This window comes from Cupressus sempervirens, chromosome 11 (assembly GCF_028749045.1).
Source record: "Cupressus sempervirens isolate cs-2001-9-10 chromosome 11, ASM2874904v1, whole genome shotgun sequence".
Classification (NCBI taxonomy): Eukaryota; Viridiplantae; Streptophyta; class Pinopsida; order Cupressales; family Cupressaceae; genus Cupressus; species Cupressus sempervirens.
Window position 1 is genome coordinate 521,466,224 of NC_143128.1, and position 20,019 is coordinate 521,486,242.

The following is a 20,019-nucleotide window of genomic DNA, read 5'->3' on the forward strand; positions in this document are numbered from 1 at the left end:
AATCATCAAACCACTCTTGGAGATTTACAAACTTGGAAAAGAGAACAAACACTTTTGCTCACTCTTGACTCTAAAATTTTACAACAACACTTTGAAAATATTATCCAACCGAATTGATTGAAGATAAACTCTCTTAGTAATAATACAATTTACACTCAACCCTCAAAGCTACTATTGTCTTGAATAAGGTAACCACTGGGATGCATGACTTTGAGTAAGAAACTAGAAAGCACACTAAAGACTCACTGCTGCAACTTTTTTCATGCACTTCTTCTATTGTATTGAATCTCTTTTTAGATTCTCAAGGTTTGTCTATCTTACTGATTAATATAGTCCCTAGTAGAGTTGCCATTTTGTTGGCTCCTGAATTGATAGTTTTCTAATAACCTAATGATAGAAACAAATACATATAGGGGCAACTAATTCCCATGTTCAAAACACCCATTCAGACATCGAGTCCAACTATAAGGCTATAGTCCTTCTTCTTCTTCAAGCTCTGCAAGACCTAGGTAGGTGAACCTATAGATTCTATTATGGTACCAGTTCCCAAAAGCATAAATCTGAATCTATCTTTATTAGATAAAAACCCCAATTCTTCTAATGCTTATGCAAACAACATCAACATGAAATAGCCAAAATCATGACCTATGAACTTGATAAACTAAGTGAGGGAAAATTCTTTTAGCTCTTCAACAAAAAGAGAAAAGATATTGATTAATGTGTTGAATATCAACAAAAGCAAAGTATGAAAAACAAAACTCATAAATCTTGTAGATGATCAGTGCCTTATCTATTGGGAAATTCCACAAATCACTAACACACATCCTTGAAAATTATTGATACATCTCATATATCAAGACCTCCAGATTTATCCATTCACCTTGTGAATTAGACATCTGCATCAATTCTAAATCTCATACTCGACCTATCCCTTCATGAAATCTGTAACCTCATTATGGTAAATTAAGCATTTACATGACTCTTTGAATCATAGGCAAAACACACCAAAACATACAACCCAAAATAGATTGCAATTTAAATTTGTGCTCTCTATTCACAAATCATAAAAGACTACAAACATCATAAGTAGCAGACAAGAACTAGACTGAAGATAAAGTTGTCACTACATTTTTATTTATTTCCTTAAAACAAATGCATAAAGGATGCATGAAATTAACTTAGAAACAACTAAATAAACTAAGACTATTACTGTATTCTCATTAACTAATGTTCATTACATGAGAGAAATGTTAAAGAATGGTGGAATCATAGATATGGAAATTTTCCAAAAGATTGGAACCAACCCTAAAGAAAGAGAAGAGAAGAGAATATCAAGACATGAAGAATTCTTGAATCAAATCAAATACTTCCATTTGTCCACTTGAAACTATTCTACTTGTTGATGAAAAACCTCTCTCTACCTTCTTCCAATAACGAAAAGTCAAATTTTATCCTTGCTATTGAAGAATGCTTTGAAAATATCTCCAACATGATGTAAACATGCAATTGATTTGCAAGAAGATTTCAGATATAATTTTAAAACACATCCTAAAATACCCATCAAAATGACTTTAAAGGCAAAATGAAAGTCTCAAAAACATTTTCCCCAAATCTAGAGCCAACAAACTCCCATATCTGCCTTCTAACTCAATTCTGAAGCTTAATCATGAAAATCACTCATTCTATTGAGAATGCCCCCCCATTTTACAAACTATATGTATCTTTTATTGGTGAATAACTATGCATATTTTGACTGCATATCTAGAAATTTTGTCTTCTCTTGATTCCAACAATATACTGCACTCTATGTTTATGATAAAAATGGCCCCTCTAGAGCTCATTTGAAGAATCCAAGCTTGTGACCATGTTCAGAGCATTTAAAATGAGTTTTTGAAAAAAGTATATAGTTTCAACTATAAAATATTTCAAATACATTTAAATTTTCATCTCTGAATGCACATGAAACTTTAAAAGAAAATTTTTCATATTTTTCTCTCATCTCTAAATCCAAGTCAAACCTAGTTGACCACTTGGGTGCCCTATGTTAGCATATAATTTGTTGACCTCTACACAGTCACCACCATCTGGGAGCCATGTGGTAGCCTCCCATTGGCCATATCTACCACCTCACTCACTACATCATCAGGCTCCACCACATATCCACACATCACAACTTCATAGCTTTCATGAGGTGGCCCACTTGTAAGAGATAAAACAACCTTGGGGTAATACCCCTTTTATGATTTCCAAGGTGCTACTAGATGGTTTTGATGCTAAGTGGTTTTTCACCATCTTGTGGCCACCATCATGGTTGTAGTGCCTCTACTAGGCCTTTTGATGCAAGGAGGGCTAAGAATAGCTAGGACCAAAGGTACACCCAACAATCCAACCAACCTTGCAAAGTTAACACAACAAAAGCAAACACACACAAAGAGAACAACACCCAAGAGAGAGAAAACAACACTTTTATTGATTCTTCAAATAATTAGCATACATGCCCAGTTGTAAGGCCTTCTAGGTTATAGCCAGATACAAAATACATTCAAAATCCAAGATCTAGCTTCAAATTCGCACTTCTAGACACATATGCATTGAACTTTCTAAATTCTCCCAATTCTAACCCAAAATATCTACCAAAATCTCTCTCTCTCTAACTCTAAACCTAAACACCCTATTTATGCTTGCCAAAATGACTTACAGAAGATTCTAGAACATTACAAAACAGAAAGGTCGACCCTAAAATGGTCTACACACATCCCAAGAAAATATCTTATCATAAAATTCATGATCAAAATTAATCCCACAAGTTGGCTCTCATTAAAACCAAAACACAAAAAAACTCATCCAAAATGCTGACACTCGGCATCAACAAGTTCACTCAGCACATGAAGGAATGCTTGGCAAATTCTAGATAACTCAGCACACACTGGATAGCTCAACACACACCACAAAACTTGTCGCACACTATAGAGTAAAAAGGGATAACACACTAATATGAATTTTAACATGATATAGAATAACTTCAACTCAGCTTATACTGCAAAATTATTGACACTTGACAATTGTTATAACTTGGTAATAACTGGTAGAATGAACACAAATGAATAGGTTAACATGTCAATCTAGGATGCTCCTACATTAGACAACCAGAGCAGAAAGAAATGATTCTCTTAAATCATTGAGATGTCACAACCTGAGTTGAATCCAACTCAGATTGAGAAATCCATGTAGCATCTTCAACTGGTCTATTTTTCCACTTTACCAAATATTCATAATATTTTTTTCCTCTTGTGCTTTTACCAAGTCTCTGATCCAATATCTGTTCAACCTCTTCAATCTGCTTCTTAGGATAATCATTAGGTACAACAACTTCATACTCTAACTCATGATACTTATACAGATCAAAAACATTAAATATAGGAGATATATCCATGTCATCAAGTAACTCAACTTTATACGCATTTCCACTATTAAACTTCCTCAAGATCTTACAGAGTCCAAACTTCTTCATCTTTAGCTACTGTACGTTCCAACCAGAAATCTTCCTTTCTTCAAATGAACCATCACCTCATCACCAACTTCAAAAATATGATGTCTTCTAGACTTATCATCATTCTCCTTGTACTTCTGATTAATTTGTTCCAACTTCAACTTTACTTCCTTATACAAAGACTCTATAAAATTAACAAATTCTTCTCTCATGGTACTTCTCTTCTCTTCACTAGCAACATCCCTTAAATCTAATACTCCTCTAGGTTGCATCCAATAAAAATCTCAAAAGTTGTCTTCTCTTTACTCCTATTTATTGAATTATTATATGCAAACTCAGTTTGTGCCAATACCATCTCCCAATTATGTGATTCATAGCCAACTAAGCATCTCAACAAATTACCCAAGCTTCTATTCACAACCTCTGTCTATCCATTTGTCTGTGGATGGAATGTACAACTAAATTTCAACTCAGTACCCATCTTCTTCCACAAAGTTCTCCAAAAATAACCAACAAACTTACTGTCTCTATCAAAAATAATACTTCTTGGTAATGTATACAATCTAACAATCTCTTTGAAGAAAAGTTCAACAATATGCTTAGCATCTAATGTCTTCTTACATGGTATAAAATGAGCCATTTTGGAAAATCTATCCACAACAACAAATATAGAATCATACACCTTTGTTGTCTTAGGGAATCCAAGAACAAAATCCATACTGATATCACTCCAAGGTTTCTCAAGAATAAAAATAGGTGTATATAATCCAATATTTTGACTTACTCCTTTTGCAACTTGACAAATTCCATAACTCTTCACAAACTTTTGAACATCCTTATACATTTGTGGCCATTAATTCTTCCCCTTCGACAAACTCAATAACTTATCAATTCCAAAATGTCTAGCTAGACCACCACAATGTTTTTCCTTAATCATATTCAACCTCATAGAACTTCTAGGAATACAGAATTGAATACCTTTGAACAACATACCTTCTTGAATAAAATACTCATCATACTTACTTAGGTGATCTATTAGATTTGGTGCTCTGCACTCTCTCCATGCTTTAGAAAAATCAGGATCAATATCATACAATGTTTCGTTTCATCAAAACCAAGAACTTCAACCTTTATCTCAGTTGACAAACAATGTCTTCTGCTCAATGCATCAACAACTCTGTTAGTAACTCCACTATATGCTTAATCACAAATGTAAAACTCTGCAACTATTCAACCCATTTCATATGTCTCTCACTCAATTTATGTTGACTTCCCAAGTACTATAAAGCTTTATGATCAGTATACAAAAATAATGTCTCCACTTCTTCAGAGCTTGAACAATAGCATAAAACTATTGATCATACATAGAATGTTTCCTTTTAGCATAATTCAAATTCTCACTAAAGAAAGCAATAGGTTTACCTTCTTGACTTAATATAGCTCCCATTGCACTACCACTTGCATCACATTCAACTTGAAATACCTTATTGAAATTAGGTAAAGAAAACATAGGTAACTCAACAACCTTTTGTTTCAAAGTCTCAAAACTTTTTATCAGCTCCATGTGTCCACTTGAATTTTTTTTAATCTCCTCTCATTGTCTCAGTCATAGCATTACAAATAATGTTGAAATTCTTTATAAACTTCCTATAGAAACTAGCCAAACCATAAAATGATCTTACCTCACCCACATTCTCAGGTATAGGCCATTCCAAAATTGTTTTAACCTTCTAAGGATCTATTCTCAAACCATCAGCTAAAATCACAGATCCCAAATACACAATCTCTTATTGCATAAAAGAACACTTCTTCAGATTAATCATCAACTGATTCACTTTCAATCTCTGCAATACTTGTCTAACATGCTCAAGATGTTCTTCCTTAGTCTTATTGAATATCAAAATATCATCCAAATAAACAATCACAAACTTACCCAAGAATCTTTTCAGAACTTCATTCATCAACCTCATGAAAGTACTGGGTGCATTATTCAAACCAAAAGGCATAACCAACCATTCATACAAACCATCTTCTTTCTTGAAAGTAGTCTTTCATTCATCACCTTCTCTGATTCTAATCTAATGATAGCCACTCTTCAAATCAATTTTGGTAAAATACTTTGCTCCACTTGAATAATCCATTATGTCATCCATCCTTAGCATAGGAAACTTATATTTTACTATGATCTTGTTAATAGCTCTGGAATCAGTACACATCCTCTATTCTCCATTCTTTTTGGGTGCCAATACAACATGTACAACACATGGACTCAAGCTTTCTCTAATCAAACCTTTCTGCAACAACTTGTGCACTTTCTTGTTAAGTTCTTCATTCTTTGTAGGTGTCAATCTATATGGTGCTTTGTTCAACAAACTAGCTCCAAGAATTAGATCCATACAATGACTTATACTTCTTACTGGTAGTAAATCATTAGGAATATCCTTTGCAATAATATCTTTGAACACATTCAACAATCCTATAATTTCTTCTGGTACTTAGCCACCACTATCTGTCACTCGGTCATTACCAGCTTTTGTTGCTCGGTCATTACTACCAACACTCAGTCCTCTAGGAACTATGGCAAAACATACTTGATTCTTCGTGACATCTTTTTCAAATTGCTTTCCATTAACCATGCAAACTTTGATTGCAATACAATTAATCTCATCTAGACTTTCAATCAAAGGCAATAATATTTGTTTCTTCCCATTTACCCAAAGAATATATTGATTCAATCTTCCATCACAAACATCATATCTATCATATTGCCAAGGTCTACCCAACAAAATATGACAACAATCCATAGACATAATATTACACAAAACTTCATTCAAGTAATGTCCAATCTTGAACTTCACAACACATTGTTCACTTACCAATATCTTATGTTCATCTTTGATCCATGAAATATGATAGGGTTTAGGATGCTTCAACCTTTGCAACTGCAACTTTGCAACCAACTCTTCTGATGCAAAATTTGTTGAACTTCCACTATCAATGATCACTTTGCAGCATTTTCCAACCATCTTACATCTGGTATTGAAAAGACTTCTTCTAAGGAAATGTTCCTCATCACTTCCTTTATTACATAAGGTTCTTCTCACCATCAGATTTTCTCCAACCTTAGGCCCACTAAGTGAGATTTCAACGTCTTCTTGAATCACAACATTTCTATTACCTTGCCCATGTTCAAAAGATCTACATTCAAAAGATCTATGCCCTTCTTTACCATATCTGAAACAATTACCATGAAATCCACCTCTATAATAAGAATTACCTCTTCTTTGGTAAGAACCAGTACCTCCTCGATATGAACTACCACCTTTCCACTCGGTCTTATCTTTGTCATCATTCTTGCAATCAAATTTTCCTTTATTCTACACAGAACTGTTAGATCTACCACCTTCACCATAAGGTCTACCTCTACCTCTCTAGAATCTACCACCTCTACCTCTTTGTCTTTGTTCATGCTTCTTTGTCAAGATCTCCTCAGCTTTCAACGCATATTGATATGCTTCTTCCACACTTTCCAATTTCACAAACTTATTTCATCTTTTATTCCAAATCTCAATCCATTTAGATATCTTGCAATTTTCTCAACATCATCATCCACATGTCTAGATCTGATGTCCAATCTATATAATTCCTCAGTATACTCCTTCATAGTCATGTCTCTTTGCCTCAAATTTTGCATCTCTCTCAACCAGCTAACTTGGTAATCAACAGGAAGGAATTTGTTCTTTACCTTATTCAACATCTTCACCCAAGTTTTGATCTTTTCCTTTCCTCTCCTTTGTCTATTAGTTTGCAAATGCTCCCACCACAGTGAAGCATGACCTTTCAATATAATAACTATAAGTTTCACCTTCCTATTATTAGGAGTGTTTTCATACTCAAAGAACTTCTCCATATCAGAGATCTAATCCAACACAACATTGGTGTCCAATTTTCCATCATAAGGAACAACTTGTATAGTAGGCTTTGATTGTGCCCTAGACAATACTCTCAATAATCTTTCCTTGTCTTGATCTTCTTTCGATTCCAAATTAGGGTTTGGTGCTACTACTTCATCATCACTCACATCATCAAGATGCGCTCCTCTCCTCTAGGTTGTCTCCACAACATCTAATATGGTTGCAATTTGTCTCGATGTATCCAATATGGGATTATCGACATTTCCTCTACCTTGAACCATCTTTACAAATTAGGTTCCTACAAGATCATAACCCTCTGCAAGTTATAGGTCAAATCCTTAGATCTAAAACCCTATAACCAAATTTGAATTAGGACTCTACATGATCTAATCTCCAGAAGGACAAACCTTAACCTTTGATACCACCTAACACAAGGAGGGTTGAGAATAACTAGGGCCAAGGCACACCCAACAATCTAACCAACCTTGCAGAGTAAACACAATGGAAGAAAAAAAACAAAGAACAACACCAAGGAGAGAGAACAAAAAACTTTTATTGATTCTTCAAATAATCAACATACATGCCCAGTTGTAAGGCCTTATGGGTTACAACCAGATACAAAATACATTCAAGATCCAAGATCCAACTTCAAATTCACACTTCCAGATACATATGGTGTTTTGCTCTCTCTCTCTCTCTCTCTCTCTCTCCCCCCCCCCCCTTGGCGTTGTTCTCTATTTTTTGCTTCTGTTGTGTTTACTTTGCAAGGTTGGTTGGATTGTTGGGTGTGCCTTTGGCCCTAGTTATTCCCAGCCCTCCTTATGTCACCTTTACACACACACCACATTTAAAGCTCCTTGATGCCACTCACATGACTGTCAGGATCCACCCATAGGTGGTCATATTCATCATCTCCTAGTGGTTTTGCATCTAGGTGTCCCACTATTGGTGGTTCTCCTCCTATTGCCTTAGGTTGGCCTAGTTCAGGCATATATTTAGGTTGACCCTCCTCTAAATGGTTTCCCTAGTTTTCCTTGACAATTTGTTTATGTAGAGTGGAGAAGGAAGGGAAAGAAGAGACAACCAATGGGTGGAATATTCCAAACCTTGTGCTTTACCCCACCAATGGTTAGAGAAAGAATAATGATTGAGACCCTTGTTCAGTTGGTACTGAATTAACCACCTAGGGGTTCTCTTATTCTAGGCTATGTCCAAGTTTCTTATGGTTAGTGTTTTTTGGGTTGAGCCAACTTGAGACAATTGGGAAGTGACCTTTTCCTCCCATATCTTAATTTTTAATTGTTATACTTAAGTTTTTAATTTAATGTAATGATAAGCTATTTTCTACAAAAAACGAAAAGAAAAAAAAGAACAAGAAATGCGTGAAGCAAAAATCAAGTTTGAGTTTCAAAAGTTAAATTAAATGAGAACAAATTTTAAGATCATATTATCAACAAACTTCCATGTGAATGATCACTTTAACATACCAGTTGTACTACATATAAAACCTTAATGCATAAAGAACTAAACATGCAACAAAATCCTTGAAGTAATGTAGAGGTTTTCAAATAACTCATACAATAAATTATTTTAGTATAATTTATATCAAATACCTCAAGGGTAAATATTTGGAATGCTAAATAAACAAATAAATTATATAACATATAAAAATAACATATTCCAACACTTACAAGTAATTTAGTGTGATTCGAATTTTCCCATCTGTTAAATGTGAATCGTCAATATTTTAGAAAATTGGGATTTTCAAATTGAATGAATTTAAATATGCTAAAAATATGTTAAGATCATTTTCATGGCTACCAAATTGATTTGATGAGAATGCAAGTTTGAGTCAAACTCGTAAATTTGAATGAAACTAATGATTTTGATTTTTACTAAATTCCATAAGTATTTTATCAACTTGCTTGACATAAAAGTATGCTTTGCATGCTTAAAAGTTCGTGTAATGTCACAAATAGTTATTCCCTTCTATTTAACTCATATAAGATTCTCAATCCCATAAAAAATGAAAGCGATTAGAGAAAAAGAATACTCACAAAGTATGTCTTATCACATTTGTTGTAAGCTGATATCACTAAATGACAATTTTTAGGTTCATGAGGTGCACTAACACATGTTTGATAAACATGTTTGGTAAGGACAAAATGCCCATGAATAATGTCCTATTGCATTGCTATAAGTCGATATCACTAGACGACACACTCCATATTTGTGAGCTACACTAAAACATGTTTAGTGAACACACTTGGACTTGGTGTAATTCACATGTTCTCTATATGTTTTAAGCGAATTAGAATTTGTTTTTAAATATATGCTTTCATATTTTAAATCAACTCATAATGGTCTATTACAAGGGAAACAATTGTACCCGATATTGAAATAAAATAAGATAATTTACACAAGTGCAAAAGTGATAACAATAATAGATCTAGTCTAAAATAAGAAACATATAGATCAAAGATCACAGTTCAAATTTTAAAATAAATAAACAAGAAATATACAAATCACTTTATAAATCAATTAACAAGAAATGCACATCAAAAGTCACTTAAAGATAAACATAAATAAGAACAAATCCTAAACTCAAATTATCTACCAATCTACAACTTCCATGTGACACTAAGGGCCCGTTTGGTGAGCGGAATAGGAATACGTATTCCAAAAATTTTGAATTCCTTGTTTGGATGCACCAAAACGGGATTGGAATACGAAGTAAAATAGGAATACGTATTCCAATTTTGGCCCAAAAATGGAGTTTTGCAATTCCACCCAAATAGGTGTTATTGGAAAACGTATTCCTATTCCATTTTTTTAATTTTGAAAAATATAAATTTTCGAGTCCGCGAATTCGCATCAAATATTGGCTGAACCAAACGGAGAACAAAAATACTTTCTATTCTAGAATACATATTCCAAAATATGTATTCCAGAATATGTATTCCTATTCCACTCACCAAATGAACCCTAATCATCAATATAATTACTAGCCGAATGCAAATAAATCAAATCAAAATTTGTCCAAATCAAACCTAAAACTTTACAAAATATATAACTTTCACCTACACATTTAACCTATTCATTGTTATTATTATTATAATTACTTTTGTTATCCTCAACAACTGCGGCTGGCGGGAAAAGAAGACCCCAAATACATTTTCCCCAAGGACACACGGAAATGACATTTTACCAAAGAAATTATGGATAAGCAAATCCTTAATAATCACTAAACATAATTAACTTGCCTAATGATCTTTTCCCCATGAATAATGTTAATAATCAGAGCTGAATTAAGAATTCTTAAAAAGCACACAAAGTGCCCTTGAGTGATTTGTTGTGACAAGCAAAATTCATGTACGAACAAATTCCATGAATTAAGACAACATTATTATTTTATTAAAAAAATAAAGAGATTTGATATTAATATTAATTAATCAGAACAGACCACATACAATGTAGATTTTTTTTAGATCACGTGAAGAAGATGGACTTTATCTTTTTCCCCACTCGATAAGCCCTTTATACCTTTAAAATATTACTTTATAGGAAAAAAATTTAGGAAAAGAAATATCCTGACACAGAGAAACCCGATTCAGACCATATGAAATTTGGAAGAATTCTACACGCGGATTTGAGACGAGTGCCCAATTGCGCACGCGGAATCCGCAATGAATAAGGCCAAAACGGATCGAATTGACTTGTTTCGGTGAATTCCAAAAGAAACAGTGATATGGATCGATCACAGCCACGAGAGATACAAAGTCAAGAAATGTGGGCGAAATCAATTTGAAAATCTCGTGGGAGAAAAAAAAAGGGATTATGGGCATGAGCACCCAGGGTGTAGCTATGGCGGGAATGAAGCTGTGGAGTGATGATGCAATGGTGGAGGCTTTCATGGCGTCCTCGGCTTCTCAGACGGATTATGGGTGGAGCAATGGTGGCGGCGCAGCGGTGTTGGAAAATGGGGGAAACTCTGCGTTCAATCAGGAGACTTTGCAGCAGAGGCTACAGATGTTGATTGAGGGCGCTCGGGAGAGCTGGACTTATGCAATTTTCTGGCAGTGGTCGTTTGATGCGGGCGCCGGGGCTGTTTTCTGCTGGGGCGATGGGTATTTCAAAGGGGGCGGAGCGGTTGAGGATGAGAGGCAGAGAAGTGGGGCCGAGCAGGAGCTGAGGAAGAAGGTGCTTCGGGAGCTTCACTTGCTCATTAATGGCAGTGGCACGGCGGATCAGCCCGCTTCGGAGGCCGACGAGGAGGTGACTGACGCGGAGTGGTTTTATCTGGTGTCCATGACGCATACTTTTGGGGGCGGAGATGGGGTTGCAGGGCGGGCGTTTGTGAGCGGCGCTCCGGTTTGGCTTTGTGGAGCGCAGAGGATGGAGGGGTGTGCTTGTGAGAGGACTAAGCAGGCGGCTCAGTTTGGCATTCGGACCATGGTATGCATTCCTACTCCTAATGGTGTTGTGGAATTGGGGTCTGTGCTTGTGTTACAGGAGAATTGGGGGCTTCTTCAACAGGCTAAGGCTTCTTTCACTTTTTCTTCGTATAACTTATGGGAAGACAATGGGAACAATAACAATACGGGGAGTATTAATAATGGTAGTAATATGAATAGCAGTGACAACTTTTGTAACAACAACCAGTCCTTGTGGGTTCCAGGGTCACCATTTTTCAGTGGGCATGTCCAGGAATTGCCGTCTGCCGATTTAGGTTTCTTCGGTAGTGAAGAAGGCAGACACCCAGTTCCTAATCTTACCCCAGCCCTAACTCCTATTCCAAGCCCGGCCCCTTTGCTGGCGGAGAAACCCTTACTCGTGCCAGAGAATTCTAGCTCCACCTCTTTTTCTGCGAAGAGAAATACCCAAAGCCCACTGGAGGAACACCGGAGCTCTGCCTCCTTTTCTGCTCAGAAGAACCTCGTAGTCCTCGACGAGCACCCAACGTTTCCACCTGCCCCGAGGAATCCCATCGTGGAAGGGCCGCTTTCGTCCGTTCCAAAGGCGGGGGTATTTGACGAGAAATCTAGTGAAATGTCATATTCTGTAGCTCAGAACATTACCCAAAATCACAATTCTTTGCTCTACCCCGGTGCTGTTCAGGAGCCCACCCATAATCACAGTTCTTTGTTGTATTCTTCTGCTTCTGTCCCTACTCAGAAGCCTCCTCAGAATCACAATTCTTTGTACACTTCCTCGTCTGTTCCTACTCAGAAACCCGCACAAAATCACAGTCCTATGTTGTATTCCGCTGCAGAGAAGCAAGCTGCTGTATGTGATGACGGTAACAATTTCCTTTCATATTTGAACGCTCCGAAACCTGCCGCTTTTAATGGGCCTTCACAGTATTTGAATCACGGTATGGTGCACGTTCTGGATCAGAGCAGCAACGGATCCCCGCCATTCTCTGTCCACAAGGCCGTGGAGGACAAGCGAGGGTTTGTAGCAAAGGAGGAGGAAGCGGAAAATTCAAAACCCATGTTGCGATTTTCAAATGGTGGTATTCAGCAGGACCCTTTTCTAAACGGAGAATCTCGGAGCTTAACGGAAGAGAAGATGAACAAACAAAAGACTCTTGACGAGAAGCATGGTTCCTTGCCTTCTATTTCCTCCAGTGGGTTCTTTGGGGGCGTTCGATCTGGTGCTGAGTCAGATCACTCTGATGTTGAAGCTGCCTCCTTCAAGGAAATGGAAGAATCTGTCGTTGAGAAGAAACCTCGGAAAAGAGGAAGGAAGCCCGCAAATGGACGAGAAGAACCCTTGAATCACGTTGAAGCTGAGCGACAGCGGCGAGAGAAGCTGAATCAGAGGTTTTATGCACTTCGAGCTGTGGTGCCCAATGTGTCGAAGATGGATAAGGCTTCATTGCTTGGTGATGCCGTGTCCTATATTAATGATCTCAGAAGCAAGGTGCAGGAACTTGAGGCCGAAAGAAAGGATCTTGAATCTCAAGTCGAATCTACCAAGAAGGAATTGATGTCGTGCCACTCTGGCTTGTCTGGCAGCAACTTTGGGTTTGTTAAAGATCATTCTATTTCTTCTCGCGTGCCCGATAACAAAGGATTTGGCACAAAGCAGTGCGCTGGATTGGATTTGGATGTCCGAGTTCTTGGTCCAGAAGCCATGATTAGAATCCAATCTGCCAAGAAGAATCATCCTGCAGCAAAATTGATGACGGCATTGCAAGAACTAGATCTTGAAGTTCATCATGCCAGTGTCACAACAGTCAATGAGTTAATGCTTCAAAATGTTATTGTAAAATTGCCAAAAAGTTTGTATACAGAAGAGCAACTCAGTGCCATCCTCTTTAAAAAGTTATCAGATCCAGGGTTTAGTTAACTATGTGGTAGGAAATTCTTATTGTATGAATTGGATCTGTCATCTACTATGATGGCATGGAAATCAAAGTTTCTTTGCAAGGGAGAGAACTGGCTCCAGAAACTCCTTTTCAATAGTAAAATGTGTTTCAATAACTAGTCCTGTAACCTAACTTCCTATTCAGATAGATGTCTGCAGTATCTAGAGGAGGAATGTCTTGTAAAAATTAAAAAATATATACTACCAAGAAAAGTTGACTGTTGGACACTGCTTCCAGATTCTGTTTTCATCTTAGAGGATGATCTTCATGATCAGTATTTTTCTTCAGCGGACTGGGCGGGAAATGAGGTCCGCTCTTCTGGTATCTTGGAGTGTTGTATGCTGCTTGTTTCGCCAAAAGCAGTTGGAACTGCAAACTTGTGTAATTCGCTAAAAGTCGATTCCTCGGTAAGATAATGTCAGCGGATGTAACTCATTGGCTTGTTCCATATTATTAGAGTGCACCATTCAGCTAGATCATTGAGAGAGCTGCAGTCATGTTTCTAGAATGCTATTTCAGATCTCAAAGGTGCATTGATAATGGGTGATGCTTTGTTCATAAGATTGCAGTGGAATTCGATCCAAGGTATGTAGCATGCTTGAATTAGGTTGAGGTGGCATTTGATTCAGTCCTGTAAATTAAGGCGCTGAAATGGATGCCTCAAGTGTATTGTTGGAAAGAAACGCAATCACCTGTAATTGTATCTTTTCTAATGCTAGTATAGGACAAATTGTTTCCTGTAAATGAGTACCCTCCTTACTACTGTACTCAAATAAATAGAAGATAGAATGTTTGCCAGGGTGACTAGGAAGTCAGAAGATATCTGCATCACCGCCCTTGCCAGTAACTACTTTGTAGTTATTTGCTTATAGAGCAAGTTATGAGGTGTCCTGGTCCCCAAATAGTAAATTACCTGAAACACAGTTTCCAATGAACTGGGAAGATATAGATCAACAGTTGATTTTTGAGAACACATTCTAAATCTTTAGCTTTAGCTCATTCAATTTAGTACCAAGCTTACCTCATAAAGAGTGGGTGCTAAAGTGATAATTCCTTCTCCAGCTTCTGGAAACGATGGATGCTACTTCAATAATTTATTAATTTTATTAATTCTGGCATTGAATGATTTTATTACTTCAAAGTTTAAATGTCTCTGCATTGATACTCAGTAAGATTACAATAATAGATCATGCTTTTTGATGCTAGGCTGAAATAAGATCGACGTCTCTTCCAGTGTATACCATGCTCTTGGTGGATCACTAGGTATGTTAGGGGTTGATAGATCCGGAACAATATAAGAATAAACAGTTATATGCAGAAACAATAGAAGAAAACACAAAGAACACAGATAACACAGATTTAACGTGGTTCACCCAAAACCTGTGCTATGTTCACCTACACAGCCTTGAACCTTTCTATTATCCAGCAAAAAACGTTCACCAACATTACAATGCATTATGCATCTCAGCCGCTTATAAAAACATTTTTGGGCAACCTCTAAAATTGATCATTTTAGGGTTTTTACAATTTCGGTTTTATGTTACCGGAAAAAACACTAAAATTTTTTGGCGCTGTGCACCTGCCAGAGGTTTACGGCTACTGCCCCTCACCTCCGGCAACTACCTGAGAAGGCACCACAACATCAACCCCCACTACATGAGCAGTCGCCACAATATCAACATAGGTATACCTATTGCTAAAACATATGGAATATCTTAAGGATAACATTATGAGAAATGAAAATGATATTTCCTTGGTTTTCATAACTCTGTTTGTATTCTTTGTCAAACTTGACTGGATTTACATTCGCCACTTTTAGATTTGGTATAGTTAATGCAAAATTTGAAACATCAGAAACTTGCTTCTGTCTCTCAGCTCTACTGGATTCGTCCATATACTTGATTTGCAATTTAATGTTTGGTATTGTAGTAAATATATTATTCTTTGCCTGTTTTCTTTCTTAAATCAACAATTGTCTTATATTGTATTATAACTCACTCATATTTCATGGATGTCAATTTTATATTTGTTTCACTTGTGATTCAACTATACCTAAGTTACTGCGTACCACTTGGAATTCTTCTCTGTAACTTGACAGTCTGCATGTTTGATCAGTATCGGAAGTGGAGTCTATTCATGTATAATTGTTATTTCGTGGCAAGGAATTGCCATTTGTTCATGCTCATCTTGACTTTCTCAAGTGTTTGTTCATGTTAACAACGCAGACATGTACACCCCATGATATTAATGCCAAGTTTTTGAAACTGACGGTGGCAAGTTACTGCTACTAAATACCAAAATGAGGCTAACAATGTTGATTTTTATATTTTATCCATGTATACTGAACTTCCTAAAATTTGTCTTTGGTATACTGAACGTGAAGTAAATGAGTTGTTCTCTATGACCTATCCACAAGGAAATTAAATGCTAAAATAAATGTTTGAACTCTTAGATCAAAATATTGACCTGAAATATTTGTTTGAGAAGCTTGTCAGTAAGACACATTACTAGTTCCAATAGCTGATGAAATTTGTCTTGCCCGTTTGGGGTGCTTCTTGGATATGGGAATTAAATTAGCCACATTTTCAGGTTATCAAGTTGCTATATATAGATTTGCATTTATGCCTTTTGGCAACAAATGGACTCATTTGCTTGGATAAGTTGCTGCTTACACGTCATGATGTATGCAGAGTGCTCTTAATCTTTTATTTTGTGAAATATCTCTAGGATTAAGGTGTAATTTTTTCCATAAAGCAACATTTTGTCACAAAGCAACATTTATTTTCCACTAGATTAAGGTGTAATTTTTTTCACAAATAACAGCTGGGTAGCAACAACAGCAGCATAGAGCTGGAAAAAAGCTAGCAACAGCAGCAAAAAGTGGAAATTGTAGGAGCTGCACCAACAGTCACAGCAAGAGTCACAAATTAAGGCCACAGTCTCCAGCAATGCATCAAGAAGATAAGTCAATTACAATGGTAGTAAGAGTGGCCACAACTACCATGAACTGACACTTCGTTCCAGATGACAGTGGGATAAGTATGTAAAGAAGAGGAGGGGATACAGATATGTAGCAGCAAAGGTGGACATGAATGTTCATTTAACCCAACATGCTGGAACTTTGTGAATTATATGCATCAATGAACATTTGCAGGGCAATGAGTATCATATCCCTAATTTGTTCATGTCTTGTCTCAACCTGAAGCACCAAAGGCGTGGTGGGCCTTAATAACAATAACTATTGCAGCAGTTTGAGACACAGTGCAGCTGAGGATAGTTGTTGAAGAAACTCTCAATAATCTGGTAAAAACTCTTCATGCCCTGAGGTTGAGATCATAAGTTGTGGAATTGTTTTGCAAGGTCATTAATGCCTTTGAATTGCTCTTGATCTTAATGACTGCAGCAATTTGAAACAAAATACATCCGAGGAGATTAGTTGAAGAAAATCACCCTATAATCTGAGAATAGATAATATGCATAACCTCGAAGCCCTGCATTTGGGATTATAAGTTGTTGTCGTAGAAGCTCATTGTTGCCCTTGAATTGGTTTTTGATCACTATGGCCAGGTTATAATCTGGAGCCATGAATTGGTGTACAATATATGAATTTCAACTAGCTTTCCTTACAATTTGTTTGTGGATAGAGCCTACTTAGTCCCAGACAATAGTTCTCTTTTCATTTTGTTTATATATAACATCTCTAAATATCCCTAAGTGAGACACCAATACCAAATTGAAGGTTGAAGTATCCAGTAATAGTGCCATGTTTCATCCCTTCTAGATTGTTGGGGTCCAGGATGTGGGGGTTAGGATGAGCAATTAAAAACTTTGTTTTAATGTATTTTTAAGTGGAAGCTTGAGGCTACACAAAAGCAATTCCAAGATATCTACAGTACTCTCACTTTTTTGGTAGAATTTTAGATGAAAATAATGTTATCATCATAAAGTGCGAGATGAGTGCCTTAGTATTATTCTAAGAGATGCCTGAAATGAGGTTGTTAGCTTGGGCATGTTGGACGTTTAGAGGTGGAATTAGGGGAGAGGAATATTTATTGCTAACTTAACATTTGCATCCATGAAAACATTTTGATATGATCACATATTTGGGGGCTAGATTCTATCCAAAAAGCTTCTAGAAAATGATGGCTAACATATGCTACTAGAAACTTTATTGAAACCCAACTTGATGAGAAGAACATACTGGGAAGTTTGTTAGGCCCATTTGTTTGTTGTCAAGGCCAAAATTGGTTTGCTCATCACAAATCAGCCATCCAAGGAGCTAGTCTATTTAGATCTCATGATTTGTTGAGTTATGGATCTAATTCTTTGAGCCAAAGGCTTATCAATAATTTTGTAAACGTGTGCAACATTGACCATTAATCGTATCATCTTGTTTGCCCCTCCGTATGATTTAAATTGGTCTTCGAATAATGGAAGCTCCTAGAGATTCACTTTCAATGCTTTCAAGATAAACATTGATAACTAGGAGATAATTTCCATAGCAAGTCAAATTGTGATATTGTTATAAGGATTTAATAGTGTGATTTTGGGTCAAACTCATTGACCCATGCTTCACGAGTATTGATTCAACATGAATCCATCTCTCATGAGAATAAATGGAACACTTGGCACTCATCTGTGAGCATCGCCTAGATCCAATGAGTGCCAAGTGTTCCATTTATTCTCATGAGAGATGGATTCATGTTGAATCGCTAGTCGTGAAGCATGGATCAATGAGTTTGACTCAAAATCACACAGTTAAATCTTGATAGCAATATCCCAATTTGACTTGTTGTGGAAATTATCTCCTACTCATCAATTGATGAGCTTAAGGGGCTTTCTAATGAATGGTTCATAAGGCACAACACTTGGTGAAGGTTTTGCAAATGGGCTTGCAAGCAGAGTGGGTTTAACCATGGAGGAAACTTCGTAGTTAAGTGTGCTCAAGCTGGAGTAGTACTAGGATGGGTGACCTCCCAGGAATTCCTAGTGCTTACACTCTGTAAGCATCACTTGTAATGCCCCACTCGAAGATCCTTGGAACAAGGATAAATATAAGTGAAGATAATTTAAAAAAAAAAAACAAGTATGGATGCACATGACAATCAACATACAAGGATCACAAAGATCACAACAGAGGATGAAACAAACATCCAACACCAACAAATCTCCAAACGCCACTATTGACAAAAAATGACAAACTATGGAAGTCACAAAACACATTCAAATTTGAAACATCTCGAATTCAGGAGGTCAAACACTAGGGTTTGAGAAATTTGTAATGGGTATCCCAATCACCTCTCGAAACCTTTCGGTCAAGTCGAAAAGTGCATGTTGGTCACTTGAGCAGATTTTTTTACAGACCCAGGGAACAATTCCAAACAGCCATGGGCGATACTTTACTAGTATCATATGACATTTCTACAATGGCCATGCGATACTTTTAGGGTTCGAGCGATAAAGTTTCTAAGGCCGTGCAACACTCTTCCAATGTCGTACGATAGTTCTCCAAAAGGCGTGCGATACTTTCTAGTATCGCACGATAAACTTCCCTTGGGCATGCAATACTTTCTAGTATTGCACGATATTTCTTCGTTGGGCGTGTGATATGAAAGTATCGCATGATATTTCTTCTTTGGGCATGTCATACGTTATAGGTATTGCCCAATGTTGGAACACTGTCGCCCAGGAAATGCAAGAAATGTCCCAAGATCACTTAGAGGGATAAAACAGAGAGTTAGAACCTCCACATTGGGGAGTACCAAATCCATGAGTCGAGGCTTGGACACTCGAACACAAGAGCAGCAAGACGGAAATACAACTAACCATCTAAACCATAGTAGCATAAGAAAACGTATTGAAAGCACTCTCGCAATCTACAAAAACAACTATACTCTTGCGCAGTTCCTCCCAACTGTAATTGCATCATGAGACCTTGAAGGCCCTAGCCATCACTTGCGTGTAACACCCCAAATTGTTGACTGAATAGTTGGAGTTGTCTTATGAGGGCGTCACTACTAAACATAATAACATCATTAGAACAAGAACATCTAATCATGCTACAACCATAAAATAGTAGACATTCCCAATAAGTAAATCACATCATCTATCCCTATGCTAACATCATAATAAAGGAATGCGTCAAGTAAACTAACAACATCTAAACATGATATCCAAGCATCCCAATAAAAGCATAAATCACAAGCTAACGTACTCCGAAAATTGAAATACCAAGTGAAACA

General features: G+C 36.8%; 1 protein-coding gene across 1 annotated transcript; it reads left to right on the top strand.

Moving 5' to 3' along the window:
- Positions 1–10,985: 10,985 nt before the first annotated feature.
- On the top strand, positions 10,986–14,895 carry LOC149530652 (transcription factor MYC2-like). The gene has a single exon (XM_089811021.1). The coding sequence runs from the start codon at positions 11,242–11,244 to the stop codon at positions 13,756–13,758; it is 2,517 nt and encodes an 838-aa protein (XP_089667147.1). The 5' UTR covers positions 10,986–11,241; the 3' UTR covers positions 13,759–14,895.
- Positions 14,896–20,019: the final 5,124 nt, after the last annotated feature.

Coding starts and splice junctions, on each gene's coding strand:
- LOC149530652 (XM_089811021.1), top strand. CDS start 11,242: ATGGGCATGAGCACCCAGGGTGTAGCTATGGCGGGAATGAAGCTGTGG.